The sequence below is a fragment of the Copadichromis virginalis genome, linkage group LG14 (assembly GCF_057382275.1).
Source record: "Copadichromis virginalis isolate Kocher_CV1m ecotype Utaka linkage group LG14, C_Virginalis_male_GT1.1, whole genome shotgun sequence".
In the NCBI taxonomy this organism is placed as follows: Eukaryota; Metazoa; Chordata; class Actinopteri; order Cichliformes; family Cichlidae; genus Copadichromis; species Copadichromis virginalis.
This window is the reverse complement of record NC_140631.1, coordinates 28993794-29007779: the sequence shown is the minus strand read 5'-3', so window position 1 is coordinate 29007779 and position 13986 is coordinate 28993794. Positions and strand designations below refer to the sequence as shown.

At 39.4% G+C, this 13986-nt stretch overlaps 1 protein-coding gene across 2 annotated transcripts; it reads left to right on the top strand.

The window, feature by feature from the left end:
• The first annotated feature begins 261 nt into the window (after positions 1 to 261).
• LOC146694212 (extracellular calcium-sensing receptor-like) lies at positions 262 to 10283 on the top strand. 2 transcript variants are annotated; one of them, XM_085478852.1, is made up of 9 exons: positions 262 to 416; positions 802 to 1084; positions 1183 to 1472; positions 1585 to 1880; positions 3569 to 3577; positions 7011 to 7195; positions 8857 to 9078; positions 9164 to 9287; positions 9379 to 10283. In XM_085478852.1, the coding sequence occupies exons 1-9, from the start codon at positions 343 to 345 to the stop codon at positions 10281 to 10283; spliced, it is 2388 nt and encodes a 795-aa protein (XP_085334978.1). In that variant the 5' UTR covers positions 262 to 342. The 2 variants fall into 2 exon arrangements, with proteins under 2 accessions (XP_085334978.1, XP_085334979.1); XM_085478853.1 differs by lacking the exons at positions 262 to 416; positions 3569 to 3577 and having other exon boundaries at positions 809 to 1084; positions 6990 to 7195.
• Positions 10284 to 13986: the final 3703 nt, after the last annotated feature.

Genomic DNA, 13986 nt, shown 5'->3' with positions numbered 1-13986 from the left:
ACGACCACATGTCCTTAAAAAGATGACCAAACCCCTTTGTCTGAAGACTTATATAGCCAATGGAAACAATTTGTGCCCATATACAGACAATTTTAGATGGAAATGGAGATAGCAGCTGTTAAAATTGGTCTGGCATTGGCTGTGTGTTTGTTTCACCTCAACTCAGCTGTTGCCTTTGCAGTGTGTCTAGATGGTATGAGACAAATGACTAGGCATATAGGAGCTCAAGCTGGTACGTCGACATCCTCTCTGAACTGCAAGCTGCAGGGAAGCACTCGTCTACCTGCATTTTCAAAGGATGGGGACTTTGTTATTGGTGGTGATTTTTCCCTTCACGTCTACATGAACACAGTTTACAGTGACTACACCAGCATGCCTGAGCCTGCAAAATGCAAAGGAAGGTTAGTAAGTAAGAAGTTCAGTAATGGGAAGAAGAAGGTGCTAAAAACATGTTGGACTGTATGAGGAGAGAAATGTTTTCATGTGTGTTATGTTCTATGGAACTACATTGATTCTGTGTAGTGTTAAAAAATGTAAAAAAAAAAAAAAAAAAGGTCTTTTATTCTTTATAAAAAAATTGTTGTATTTTCAAAACAGAAATTATACAATATGTTAAATAACAGTTTTATACAGGAAATATAGGAAAGGAATTATATTTAAAAGGAAATAAAAATACTTTAATTTGTTTAAATTATCCTGTTGTTGATTTTTTCTTTATTTTATTTTTGTAACATTTAACTTAAACTAAATCTACAGTGTATATGCTAACAGTGACACAACTATTTGCAGCCTTTTCACCAGTGAACTGCAATCATCGCGTGCAATGGTTTTTGCCATAGAAGAGATTAACAACAGTACAGAGCTGCTGCCCGGAATCAGGCTCGGGTATCAGATATATGACTCATGTGGATCAGTGCCTGTAGCAGTGCACATGGCATTTCAGTTTCTAAATAGCTTCGACCCTGTGTTTTCCATGGATAACAATTGCTCACATTCTGGTATGGTGATGGCTGTTGTTGGTGGCTCGGGGTCTACAGAATCCATCAGTTTGTCAAAAGTCATCAGGTCCTTTAACATTCCCCAGGTAAATGTTTTCAATTTCTGTCAATTTTTGTATTTAAAATATGTATGTGCATGATATTTGATTTTGCGGTGTGTGATGTTTTATTTAATTTGGTTTAGGTTAGCCACTTTTCAACATGCGCATGCTTGTCTGACAAGCAGCAGTACCCAAATTTCTTCAGAACAATTCCCAGTGACCAGTTCCAAGCTGAAGCAATGGCCAAGCTGGTAAAACACTTTGGCTGGACTTGGATAGGTGCTGTTCGATCAGATTCGGATTATGGAAATAATGGCATGGCTTCATTTCTAAAAGCAGCACAGAAAGAGGGGATCTGTGTGGAATACTCTCTTTCTTTCCATCGAACATACCCACATAGCAGAATTCAGAAAGTAGCAGATGTTATCCGCAGGTGTCCTCATCACAGATATTTATTCTGCAAATATTAGTTTTACTGTCTAAATTAAAAATTTTCATACATTTACATTTTAAAATGCTTCTAATGCACAATATTGTCTGTCAAGGTCTACAGCCATGGTTGTTGTGGCACTTCTCTCTTTGGGGGACATGAGGGCACTTTTGGAGGAGCTATCACATCAGCATTCCCCACCCCGCCAGTGGATAGGCAGTGAATCATGGGTAACCAACCCAGAATTAACGAGGTTTAGTTTCTGTGCTGGGGCCATTGGATTTGGGATTCCGAAGTCTAGAATCCTAGGTCTCAGAGACTTCCTGCTGAATCTGTCCCCCTCACAAGTGGCTTCTTCTCAAATACTTACTGAGTTCTGGGAGGATGCATTTAACTGCACACTGACCAAAAGTAAGACATTTTTCTTGGTTTAAATTATCTGATCAACTGCTGATGTTACAAAGTCTGATGTTGCTTCATGGGCTGACCTACTTTCATTGAAAAGTTATTAATCATGACCAAGTGTGAGGAGAAAATACAGGTGTAACTCGAAAAATAAGAATATTATGCAAAAGTTTATTTATATCAGTAATTCAACTTAAAAGGTGAACGTAATATAAGATTTAGACTTACTGCATGCAAAGTGAAAAATTTCACACCTTTATTTGTTTTAAGTTTGATTATTATGACTTACACCTTATGAAAACCCAAAATTCAAAAGCTCAGAAAATTAGGATATGGTGAAAAAGGTTCAATATTGTAGGCTCAAAGTGTTAATGTCTAATCAGCTAATTAATTCAAAACAGCTGCAAAGGGTTCCTGAGCCTTTATCTCTCAGTCTGGTTCAGTAGGAATCCCATTTATGGGGAAGACTGCTGACCTACTTGAATGTTCCCAAAGAGCTGTATCAAAACACATTAATAGAAAGTTATGTGTAAGGGAAAAGCATGGAAGAAAATGGTGCACAAACAACAGGGATGACCACAGCCTGGAGAGGATTGTCAGGAAAAAGGCCATTCAAAAGTGTTAGTTAGTTAGTAAGAGTTAGTGCATCAAGAGCCTGGACATGGGCTTCAAATGTCGTATTCCTCTTGTCAAGCTGCTCCTGAACAACAGATGTCAGAAGCGTCTTACCTGGGCTAAAGAAAAAAAGAACTGGTCTGTTGCTCAGTGGTTCCTCTTTTCTGATGAGAGGAAATCTTTTCATCTGAGGCTGTGCTGAGGCTTTTATTTTTACACTGTTCCTGCAGCAGGGCCTCAAGGGTGGTCCAAACCTCTTCTCGCTCTCCTCCTTGCAAGACACTTTAAATCCTTAAAGTGTGGCCAAGCACAGTAGCTATCTTGAGCCACAGGTGGTTGAGGGTAGCTACACATTGTGCAGGTAGCCTTGAATTTCACCATGTAGTTTGAGTCATCATCGGAGACCTCCATGGTGTGATGCAGGTGGCAGAAAACAGATAAACCCCTGAACATGAGACATATGTCTCTGCTCTAAGAAGCTCAGTCACAAACCTGTAGTAGACAGTTCAAGAAAGTAATTATTAATCTACACAATAACTGTCAAATATCCGGTCTTTAAGTGATGATGTGATGAATCCTCCTTCCGGGCCCAAACTACCCTGCGTTTAATAAGGCTTTTGTGTTTTTAACATGTTTTAATGCTTTGTGTCTGGTTCTATTCATTCTCAAAAAGCCCCTAAAATCAGCGAGGGCGACAGCCAGTCGCCTTCTCTCGGTTTTTATTAGCGCTATTCATTTTAAAGCTCAGTTTTTAAAACCTTACTGTTGTAGACAGTGTTATTGTTAATGTATGTTTGGGGGCGTTGCACGCCGGAACCTTCAGAGGTTTTTCAGGGTTTTCCCTATCGGAATGTTATGTGAGCAACAGTTTCCTATATGTGTTGTGAGTGTTGTGACTACCTGTGGTTGTTTCTAAAAGTGGTCAGTAAACGTCCTAAAAGTGGCACCTGAGTTTTTGAGCATTTTTGTCCTGAGGTTATAACACTTATGATGCAACTACAGCCCAGCCCATGCAGCAGTATATTAATGACTAATGAATTAATGAACAATCGAGAATCCTCACGGCAACTTTTATCGAGTGGAAAGAAGTTAGCGTTCATCCTCCACCTTCACTGTTTATATTATGCTAACATAGCTGTGTCGCTAGCTATCACTTAGCTCATTGTTATATATCAGTTATATATCAGCTAGCCAAACTAAAGTAACCCTACAAACGCCACTGCTGTTTACTTTTCTGTCTTCATTTATGTCAGAAGTGATAGCAGAGCTGTACATCTTAATTTGTTTCAGAAATCTCTCAGTCAGGACAGGCTATATTATATTTAGATGGAAGCTAGCGAGCTAACTCCTTGCTAACTTCTAACTCCGTTAAGTTTAATAAATTCCGTTTTCATGGATGCCTGGATGTTTAACTTAATTGCTACACCTGGTAGAGCAGCCACACTGATCTTTTTATTACAGATGAAAGAATTTAGACACTTTTTAACTCTCAGTGATGCCGCAGTGATCATTTGGCTTATGGACATGCAGCAGAGTTTGGGACCAGACACGGCTAATGAGGTCAGACTTAAAGAACGAATAGAGCTTTTTGAAGAAACAGTAACAAAAAGTTAAAAAATAGTTTAATTTACTTGCATGGCTCAAGGACAGTCGCTAGCTTTTGGAGTTTTACCAGCTCTGATGGAGTTATAATGACTAGCTTGTGCTTTTGTTTGGCTGTTGCCCCAGTCTTGTTTGCTCTTGGTGTAGTTCCTCCATATTAGCAGGGCTGTCTATAAGGCGTCTAATTTTTCTTGCTTTTCAGTGTCATAAAGCTGTTGAATTTTACTTGAAATAGTCTTTTGGCAGAGCAGTTGGAAGTTGGATCACCTGACGCTAAGTGTAGTACATTTTCTAACCCCCTATCTTCTACCACTGATAGTGGGTTACAGTCCAGAGCAATCAATTTTGCAAGAGAATTTGTAAATTTGTCCAATGTTGACTTACTAATTTTAGTCCTTAAGTTAGTCATTTCATCAAGTTTGGGCTGCCATTACCTTTTGTTGGTACTCAGACTGCTAGCAACATGTTTTGCATTTAGATGGTAATGGAAAGTTGAAGTGCTTCTGTGGTATGCAAACTCCATTTTTCACAGTTTGCACAAAGCCACACTTTCATCAAGCCTTCCATTGGGTAGTCTTTTGAAATTAAACTTGCCTCCAATCATTCCTAGCAATGCACTTTCTTCTGATTCTGATGTGTGCATCAGTGTAATCGATATACCAGAAAATTGTGCATTGACAAAAGTTAGCCTTTGCCTGGAATGCAAACTGCAATTAAATACATAATTTTTTTAGTACATTGTTTTTTTCAAATTAATTAATTGCAATTAATGCTCCTAGTTTTTATATAACCAATTCAAAGTACTTATAGAACAATCAGGTAATAAGATAACGCGCAAATTATTTTTGCTACTCCAAAAAAATATTTCTGTCCACTCTAACATAAAGGAGAACATCACAAGCCTGATACCTGCAGGCCTGAAAGCAGGAGGTGTATCACCCCTCATGTCTTCAAATCAAATCAAATCAAATCACTTTTATTGTCACATCACATGTGCAGGCACACTGGCACAGCACGTGCGAGTGAAATTCTTGTGTGCGAGCCCCACAAGCAACAGAGATGTGCAAACACAACAACACAAACGAGCAAAATACAAGAATGGCCAACCTGAAACTAATAAATATATGTACAATATATAATAGTGTATGCATTTCTGGATGTGTATACTAAATATTTTCCTACGTGTGTGTGTGTGTACACATTTTTACAAATTAAATAGTAAAAAAAAAAAAAAAAAAAAAAAAAAATAATAATAATAATAATAAAATATATAAAATATACAGAGTTGAATATGTGCAAATATGTTGCCTCTTCGACCTGGAGGCAACGTTTACATTGCAAGCGGCCTTTGGTGGCGTTTTGGCAGTAACTGCAATATTCAGCAGTTGCCTCATTGTTCAACACACTGCACAACACACTTACTACACATTCCTAACATGCCAATCTCTTACATCTCAAAACTCGCTCTCTCTCTCTCTCTCTTTCTTTCAGCTGTTTTCCCCCTCTTCCTAAACAACCAAAGCCATTTTGCCATATCATCTTCTGAGTGGTCGATATGGCACATTTTTCCATCTATATGAAAAAGGTGTTTTTTCTTTTCTTTCTTTTTTTGATCGCAAGAAGAGACTGCTTTTGAGCGCTTTCCTTAGAAAACACTGTTTTTACCGTTTCTTTCTGCAGTAAACATGACAACAATATTCAGGAAAAAGACATTGTGTGTATTTGTTATTGTAACTCTGGTTTTATGTGGCCTATTAACACAATTTAAAAACTGGTACATACTTTGAAGTTCACACTTTTAAAACAAAAATTGGAGGCTCAGGGTTGACATAGCATCTTGTTGCTGTGTCATCTTAAATTGGTCATGTGTAGTTTGATTCATCATCGGATACCTTCATGATGATATAGAGCAGTGGTTCCCAAACTTTTTTTGCTTGGCCCCCCTTTGTTTTACAAAAAAAATATTCGCCCCACTCCCGCGCGCCCACGCACAATCACATCCTCCAACCACACACACCCATATTTTGCTCCATTGCGGTTTATTTCACACCTCAAACATTTAGTAAACAATTAAGCAAATACAAGTAATCTGCAGGTAGTAAGAAAATAAACTACTAACTCTTTTACGCTGCGTCCGCACGTACACGGGTGATTTTGAAAACGCAGCTGTTTCGTCCACACGTAAACGGCGTTTGGAATCACCGAAAACGGAGATTTTTAAAAACTCCTTTTTTGGGTTTATGTGTGGACGAGGAATACAGAGTTCGTCACACAACGTTAAAGGTATGTGCCTTTTTCCACGTCACGCTGTGCGCCACGTTATTGTTTACAGGAGATAAATTGCAGAACGGCAGATAGTCAGATTAACAGTATTTTGTCTCTATCTTCAGGCTTTACACACTTACATTTACACATGCAGTTACTGTCCCTCTATTTAGAAAGGCAGAGGCGTCACGGTGTAATTATGTTACATGTAGTTGTTTTTTTTTTCTGTGTAATAATATTCAACATTGCTATCAATACATTTTTCAAAATATGCCTCTCTGTGCAAAATGGGTTTAAAAACATGAACAACTGTGGGATATATATATATATATATATATATATATATCTAAGACTCTTAGATAACTTTGAAATGTTAATCTTTGGTTTATTTCAGTGTTTTATTTGTTCCTCAGTCCGTGCTCACATTCTCGGCAAGCGAGTATGGACTTGCGTACTTGAGAATTGAGAAAGGGCCATGGTAAACTAGGATTATTTTCCATTTTTTATTTTATTTATTTTAACCTTTTAGAAATATGTTTCATGTTACCAACATAATTTGCAACATTTATAAAGAGAACACAGTTGAGATCTAGTTCAACGTTGACATCTGCTCTGTCTTTTTGTGATTTTTAGATGCCACTGCAAAGAAGAAAGTATGTGATGGAAATGAAGACATACAGAATCTTCAAAACCAGTACACTGACACATCACAGCTCAGAGTTACTAACATGGTGTACAAGGCCATGTATGCAGTAGCACATGCCATCCATAATGCAGTGTGCAAGGAAATAAATGGCACTGCAAAGTGTGACAAGTTAACCAAGTTAGAGTCCAAACAGGTCAGAAGAAATAAATATGTTGATGCCAGTGTCTTTCATCAACTGCAATATGAGTTGATATGTAATCAGTGTTCCCTCTAAGCTGCGCGCGTGCGCAATTGTGCACTGCTGGCACGGTCTCTGCGCAGAAAAAAATCTGCATTGTGTAAACAATTCTAACCTGAATTGAAATTAAAGTAAATACTTTAACAATTCTGTTTTGCAGTGTTAGTCAGTAAGTGACTGGCTGCTCCTGTATGGGATTAGAACGATGCCACCTTATCCCATAGCGCAGCTAATCACGCGACTCACATTCGTATATACGCAGCTAATCAAAGTCGTTGACAGGCTATGACAGCGTCCTTATGTGCCGGTGTTTTAGCTAGCAAAACGGTGTGGCTGACAGTGTGGAGTGAATCCACGTTAATGACAACGTGTACAACCATTGGAGATGTGAGCGGGACAGACGGAACAATTGACGGAAAAAGTGTGGACTTATATACCAGTATATACCAGTTTTAAATTGTGTTGATAGGCCAGTTATGATAAAAATATATGCAATGTTTGGTTTTCTTCCTGAATATTATCGTTGTTTATATTTACTGCAGGAAGAAACGGTACAAACAGCGTTTTATAAGGAAAACGATCGAAAGCACTCTCCACCTGTGAGCAAAGATGAAACCAAAACACCCCCCACCCTTTCCTATTGGTGGAAAAATGTACCATGTCGACCAATCAAATCATGGCATGTAGTGTTAAGAAACGGGAGGAAGTTTTAGGAGTGACGGCGGTGTTTTGAGAAGTGAGAGATTTGCAACGTTGGGACACAAATCTTGTGTAGTTAGTGTGTAGTGTAGTCAATAATTTTGTTGTGTGTGTCAGAACAATGAGGCGACTGCTGAATGTTACAGGTGTTACAGCAGTGATACATCTCCTGTTGTCAGGTCTGCAGGTATCAGGCTGTTGTTCTCCTTTATCTCATAGTGGACAGAAATAATTTTTTGGAGTGGCACAAATAATTTGTGTGGCATCAAATTTGTTGCAGAACAGCTGATTGTTCTGTAAATATTTTGAAATGTTTGTCTAAAAAAATGCCTTGGCTGCATGTTTAGGTAAACAGCTGCAAAAAACTTTGTTGTTTGCAAAACTCAGTAACTTTTTTGAAGAAGTAACTATATAATTAATTGCCCAACATTGGTCTTTATATACTGTATATTGCAGACAGAGAGTTACAGGAATCTCTCCCAGACCACAGACTCATAATAAAAGTCAGAGCTCTATTTAAAAAAAAAGAAAGAAAGTTGTGTTTATAAATTGGAGTTCAAGTTATTTTTACTTCCAATAGTGTTAACATACTACACAGGTCATGAACAAGATTTTTTAAAATTTCAATGTAAGTGGGCTAAAGCACTTAATTAAAAGTAGTCTAACATAAATATAAATGCTGTTATTGGATTATTTTAATAAACCATGTAACTTGGATGGATTCGATGATGGCGTGGCCACAGTGCTCACGTCTACTGTTGCTCACAGTGGTCCAAGGGACCGCTCAGGGAGTTTGCGTGTTCGCTCAGACACATGAAAGATTAGAGGGAACATTGTATGTAATATTAATATTTGTTATTGAAATAGTGCATTTTTTTTCCTTTCCCCTCCCATTATACCTAATTTCATCTTTTCAGATTTTAATTGAGCTGAAGAAAGTAAATTTTTCCCGAAATGGCTATGATGTGTCATTTGACGCTAATGGGGATCCTGTGGCTATTTATGAACTGGTTAACTGGCAGAAAAATGAAAAGGGCGCAACTGACATGGTGACTGTAGGGCTGTATGATGCATCACGGCCCGTGGGCCAGGAATTCCAGATCGACAAAAACATTACCTGGATGGAGGGTAGCATGAAAGTAAGCATTCAAACTTTACTAAACAATGATTACAGCTGCATAGTAAATATTTACATGTATTCTCCAACATTTATGTCTTTGACAGGTGCCAGTGTCAGTGTGCACGGACAGTTGTCCTCCAGGAACTCGTAAAGTGTTGCAGAAAGGAAAACCCATCTGCTGCTATGACTGTACAGCATGTCCTGAGGGGGAGATCAGTAATAGCACAGGTAAAGAGAAATGATTGCCATGCATTTAAAATGTTTCATTGTGTATATATGAAAATCAAGAAAATTTTGTATTTATGTGTTTTTTATCCAGATTCGACTGATTGTTTACCTTGTCAAAAAGAATTCTGGCCTAACGCAAAGAGAGACACTTGCATCCCTAAGCCTGTAGAGTATCTTTCCTTTCAAGACCTCCTAGGAATTATCCTGGCTACATTCTCAGTTGTGGGTGCCTGTCTGACCATCGTAATTGCAGCTGTATTCTTTTGTCACAGGAAAACTCCAATTGTCAGGGCCAACAACTCTGAGCTGAGCTTCCTGCTGCTCATCTCACTGGCTCTGTGTTTCTTATGTTCATTAACTTTCATTGGAGCACCATCTGAGTGGTCCTGCATGCTGCGTCACACTGCATTTGGGATCACCTTTGTGCTCTGTATCTCCTGTGTACTTGGGAAGACTATAGTGGTTTTAATGGCTTTTAAATCGACACTTCCAGGTAGTAATGTGATGAAATGGTTTGGCCCTCCACAACAAAGAATGACTGTTGTGTCTTTCACCTTTCTTCAAGTTTTAATATGTACTGTTTGGTTGGTAGTGAGCCCTCCCTTTCCAATAAAAAATCTAACCACGTACAAGGAGAAAATCATATTGGAATGTGCATTAGGCTCTGCTGCTGGCTTCTGGGCTGTGCTTGGATACTTAGGCATACTTGCTGCCTTTTGCTTTGTTTTAGCAGTCTTAGCCCGCAAATTACCTGATAATTTCAATGAAGCCAAGCTTATCACCTTCAGCATGTTGATATTTTGTACTGTCTGGATCACATTTATCCCAGCATATGTCAGCTCCCCTGGGAAATTCACTGTAGTTGTGGAGATTTTTGCAATTCTGGCCTCCAGCTTTGGGCTAATAATGTGTATATTTGCTCCCAAGTGTTTTATCATATTGTTCAAGCCTGAGAAGAACACTAAGAAATATTTAATGAACAAAAATCAATCATAGTATATCAGAGCTTCTAGTACTTGCAATTATTGTACAAATTCAATGCAAAAACAAAACTTTTCAATTTTTTTTTATTTCAAAAATCTCTTTATTTATAACTTTTTTCTGTTAAATAGCTTCAAATTTTACTTTTAAAGATAAACTTTTTAAAGTTATTATTTTTTATTTATTTTTTGGTTTATTTTAATCCAATAATATTTAATTTGGAGTAAAGTAAATAAACAGAAAATCACCTTTCACAATAACACTACATGATTCCGAGTTATTTTTCAATAGTTTTCAATTCCCCCAAGCCCCCACCAGAGAATTGGAACTCAACAAAAAGAACCGGCCTTCAAAATTTCAGCATTCCATTATACTCAGTAATAAAAAAAACATCCACCATCAATCCATTTTCTTCCGCTGTATCTGGGGCTGTGGGGGCAGCAGCCGAAGTAGAGAAGCCCAGATTTCCCTCTCCCTAGCCACCTCCTTGAGCTTGTCCAGGGGAACACCAAGGCGTTCCCAGGCCAGCCGAGAGATATATCCAGCATATCCTGGGTCTGCCCCGGGGCCTCCTCCCGGTGGGACATGCCCGGAACACCTCACCCAGGAGTCATCCTTGTCAGGCGCCTGAACCACCTCAACTGGCTCCTTTCGATGTGAAGGAGCAAGGGCTCTTCTCTAAGCCCCTCCTCAATGGCTGAACTTCTCACCCTATCTCTAAGGGAGAGGCCAGCCACCCTTCGGAGGAAGCTCATTTCCGCCGCTTGTATCCACAATCTCGTTCTTTCGGTCACTACCCACAGCTTGTGACCATAGGTGAGGGTAGGGATGTAGATCGACCGGTAAACCGCTTTTACGCTCAGCTCTCTCTTCACCATGATGGACTGGTGCAGTGTCAGCATCACTACAGCCACACCACCAATCTGTCTGTCGATCTCTGGCTCCCTTCTCCCATGACCCGTGAACAAGACCCCAAGATACTTAAAATCCTCCACTTGGAGCAGGAACTTGTCTCCAACCCAGAGTGGGCACTCCACCCTTTTCCGGCTGAAAACCATGGTCTCAGATTTGGAGGTGCTGATCCTCATTCCCGCTGCTTCACATTCGGCTGCGAACTGTGTCAGTGTGAGCTGGAGTCCATCACCCGATGAAGTCACCAGAAAAAATGTATTTTTTCATGGGCTCTCCGAACTCCTCCCGCACCCGAGTTTTTGCTTCAGCCACTGCCCGAGCCGCATTCCGCTTGGCTGGTTGGTACCTATCAGCTGCCTCCAAAGTCCCACAGGCTAACCAAGGTCGATAAGACTGGGGGCTCCCTTCTCCTCTGGTGTCCACCATTTGGTTCGGGGGTTACCACCACGACAGGCACCAACCACTTTGCGGCCGCAGCTCATTGCAGCAGCTTCGGCAATGGAGATGCTGAACATGGTTCATTCGGCCTCAATGTCCCCAGTTTCCCTCGGAATGCTGTTGAAGGTCTGCCGGTGTGCGTTTAATATCTCGCGGACTGGGGCCTTTGCTAGGCATTCCCAGCCTAGCAGAGACTGTTTCCAGAGCCCAAGCCCTGCGTTAAGCTGGTACCTCTCAACCTCAAGCACGACCTCAGGCTCCTTCCCCACCAGAGAGGTGACATTCCATGTCCCAATTGCCAGTCTTGGTAGGCGGGGATCGGTCCGCCAGGGCCTCTGCACCTGGCGACCGCTTGGCACACAGTGCAAACAACTCCTATGGCATCTCCTATCGGTGGTGGGCCTGCAGGAAGATGGGCCCATATCCCCTTATTCTCTCAAGGGTCTTCTGAATCACTCTTTGTCTGGTCCCTCACCCAGGACCAATTTCCCATGGGAGACCCTACCACGGGACAAAAGCACTTGAACAACATACTGTAGCCCTGAGATCCCTGGGACACACAAACCCCTCCACGATAAGGTAGTGGTTCGTGAAGGGGAATTTAATGCTTCTTTCAGCTGTATTACAACAATGTTCACCACTTCCTGTTCTGACAAGTGATCAGCGTGTGACACAGGAGAATGTTAGGGATAGGGTAAGTTGGAAGCTGATGATCTACTGCGGAGACCCCTAAACAGCGTAGACAAAAGAACAAGAACTAGGAATAATACTGTGGAAGAAAATTTTTCCCAAGAAGCAATAACATATAGTATGGTAAGTAATAAAATGTAAGTTTCTATGGGGCATTTCAAACAAAACATATTTAACATTAAGATCTTTATGTGGTACTAAACTCATGATCATAAGGTAATATAAGTTCACATTTTAGGATACTTTTCATACTATTATCCTGATAATAATCCTGGTCCTTTGTTTGAATGTAATGATGTGATTATTAAATGTCTTTTTCAATGATGCTGTGGCTTATTTCCCAGAAACAATTTTTAGTTTCTATGTAAAAACCATAAATCAGGAAGGCATAATAAAGAAAACTACACATTTCTTTTTTATTTTGTAGTAATAACAGATTGATTAATGTCATGAGGTATAATGATTGTCTATATGCGGTAATATAAGGCGCTTGGAAAGAAAGTAACTAGACTTCTTTGAGTTTTTTGAAGGTGTTTCAACTCTCATCCAAGAAGCTTCTTCAGTTCAAAACCAGATGTGAACTGCATTGTTGGTACCTACAGTGCAGTTTTGAGATTTCTTTTCAGGCGCCTCAAACCCCATTTAGATCTCAATGAGTGATGGACCTTCTGAAGATCTGTCCTCCTTTTCTTTATTTTTAAGTTGAGTAGACTTTCTAAAAATCATCAAACCATTAAACAATTCTAAAATTGTAATATTGTAAAGTTAAATAGATTTTAGAAGGATGTTTGTTTGTATTTTAATCCTTGATTTAAAAATTTTTTTTGCATTAATACATCTCATTTTGCATTCAGAGTGTGTTTATTGTGACACAGAATCTTCTTTTTTGCTCATGAATATGTCATTTGAAAACTGTGAGTTAGATCATCATTCAGACTGTATAGCTACTTATGAGCTATTTATGGTTGATTTATGATTAGAATATTTGTATTGAGAAAATAGTGGGGCTGTCAACATTAACGCAGTAACGCGCATTAATCTGTCATCACCACGATTAACGTGATTAATATTTTCATCTGGAGCACAGAATGACTCAAATCCCTGAATTGTGATTGTCAACACATTTTGCGCAGTTTGTACAAAGTTTGTCCATTCTGCGCTCCGGATGGCCTAATTGTAAATGCAAAACTATCTGTTTCTAATTAATAGCATATTGTTAACCTATTAAAGCTTAAAAAAATGTGTGACTATAACCTGGAAACACCTGTGGTAAGTTCTGTATAATAAGGATAAATAGAAACAGCAAAGAACAAACTAGAAAGGTTTAGCATGGGAGTATCCTAGCAGTGCCTTCATAATAGTGTAAAACCCGTCCCACATTCTATTGAGAGGGGCCCTGAGTTCCTGTTGTCACTTACTACTGATACTCCGTTTTTTGCTTGTAATATGAAATGTGCATTAAAATAGACTATATTACAATTAGGGATGGGTACCGGTTCTGACATAAACGGTAGTAACCAGACCGAAAAGCAGCGCACATTTCGGTGCTTTATTTCGGTGCTTTTTTTTTCCTGAGCTGTGATACACTTTAGATTCTAGCCAATCATTTTACGTTTCCGAGGATAGTAGGCGGGTCCAGGTACGTACGTTCTTTTAGAGCAGAGCTACAGATTAAAAA

Coding starts and splice junctions, on each gene's coding strand:
- LOC146694212 (XM_085478852.1), top strand. CDS start 343: ATGAACACAGTTTACAGTGACTACACCAGCATGCCTGAGCCTGCAAAA. Junction 1,473..1,584: donor GTAGCAGATGTTATCCGCAG/GTGTCCTCATCA, acceptor TTGTCTGTCAAG/GTCTACAGCCATGGTTGTTG. Junction 9,079..9,163: donor GGATGGAGGGTAGCATGAAA/GTAAGCATTCAA, acceptor TGTCTTTGACAG/GTGCCAGTGTCAGTGTGCAC.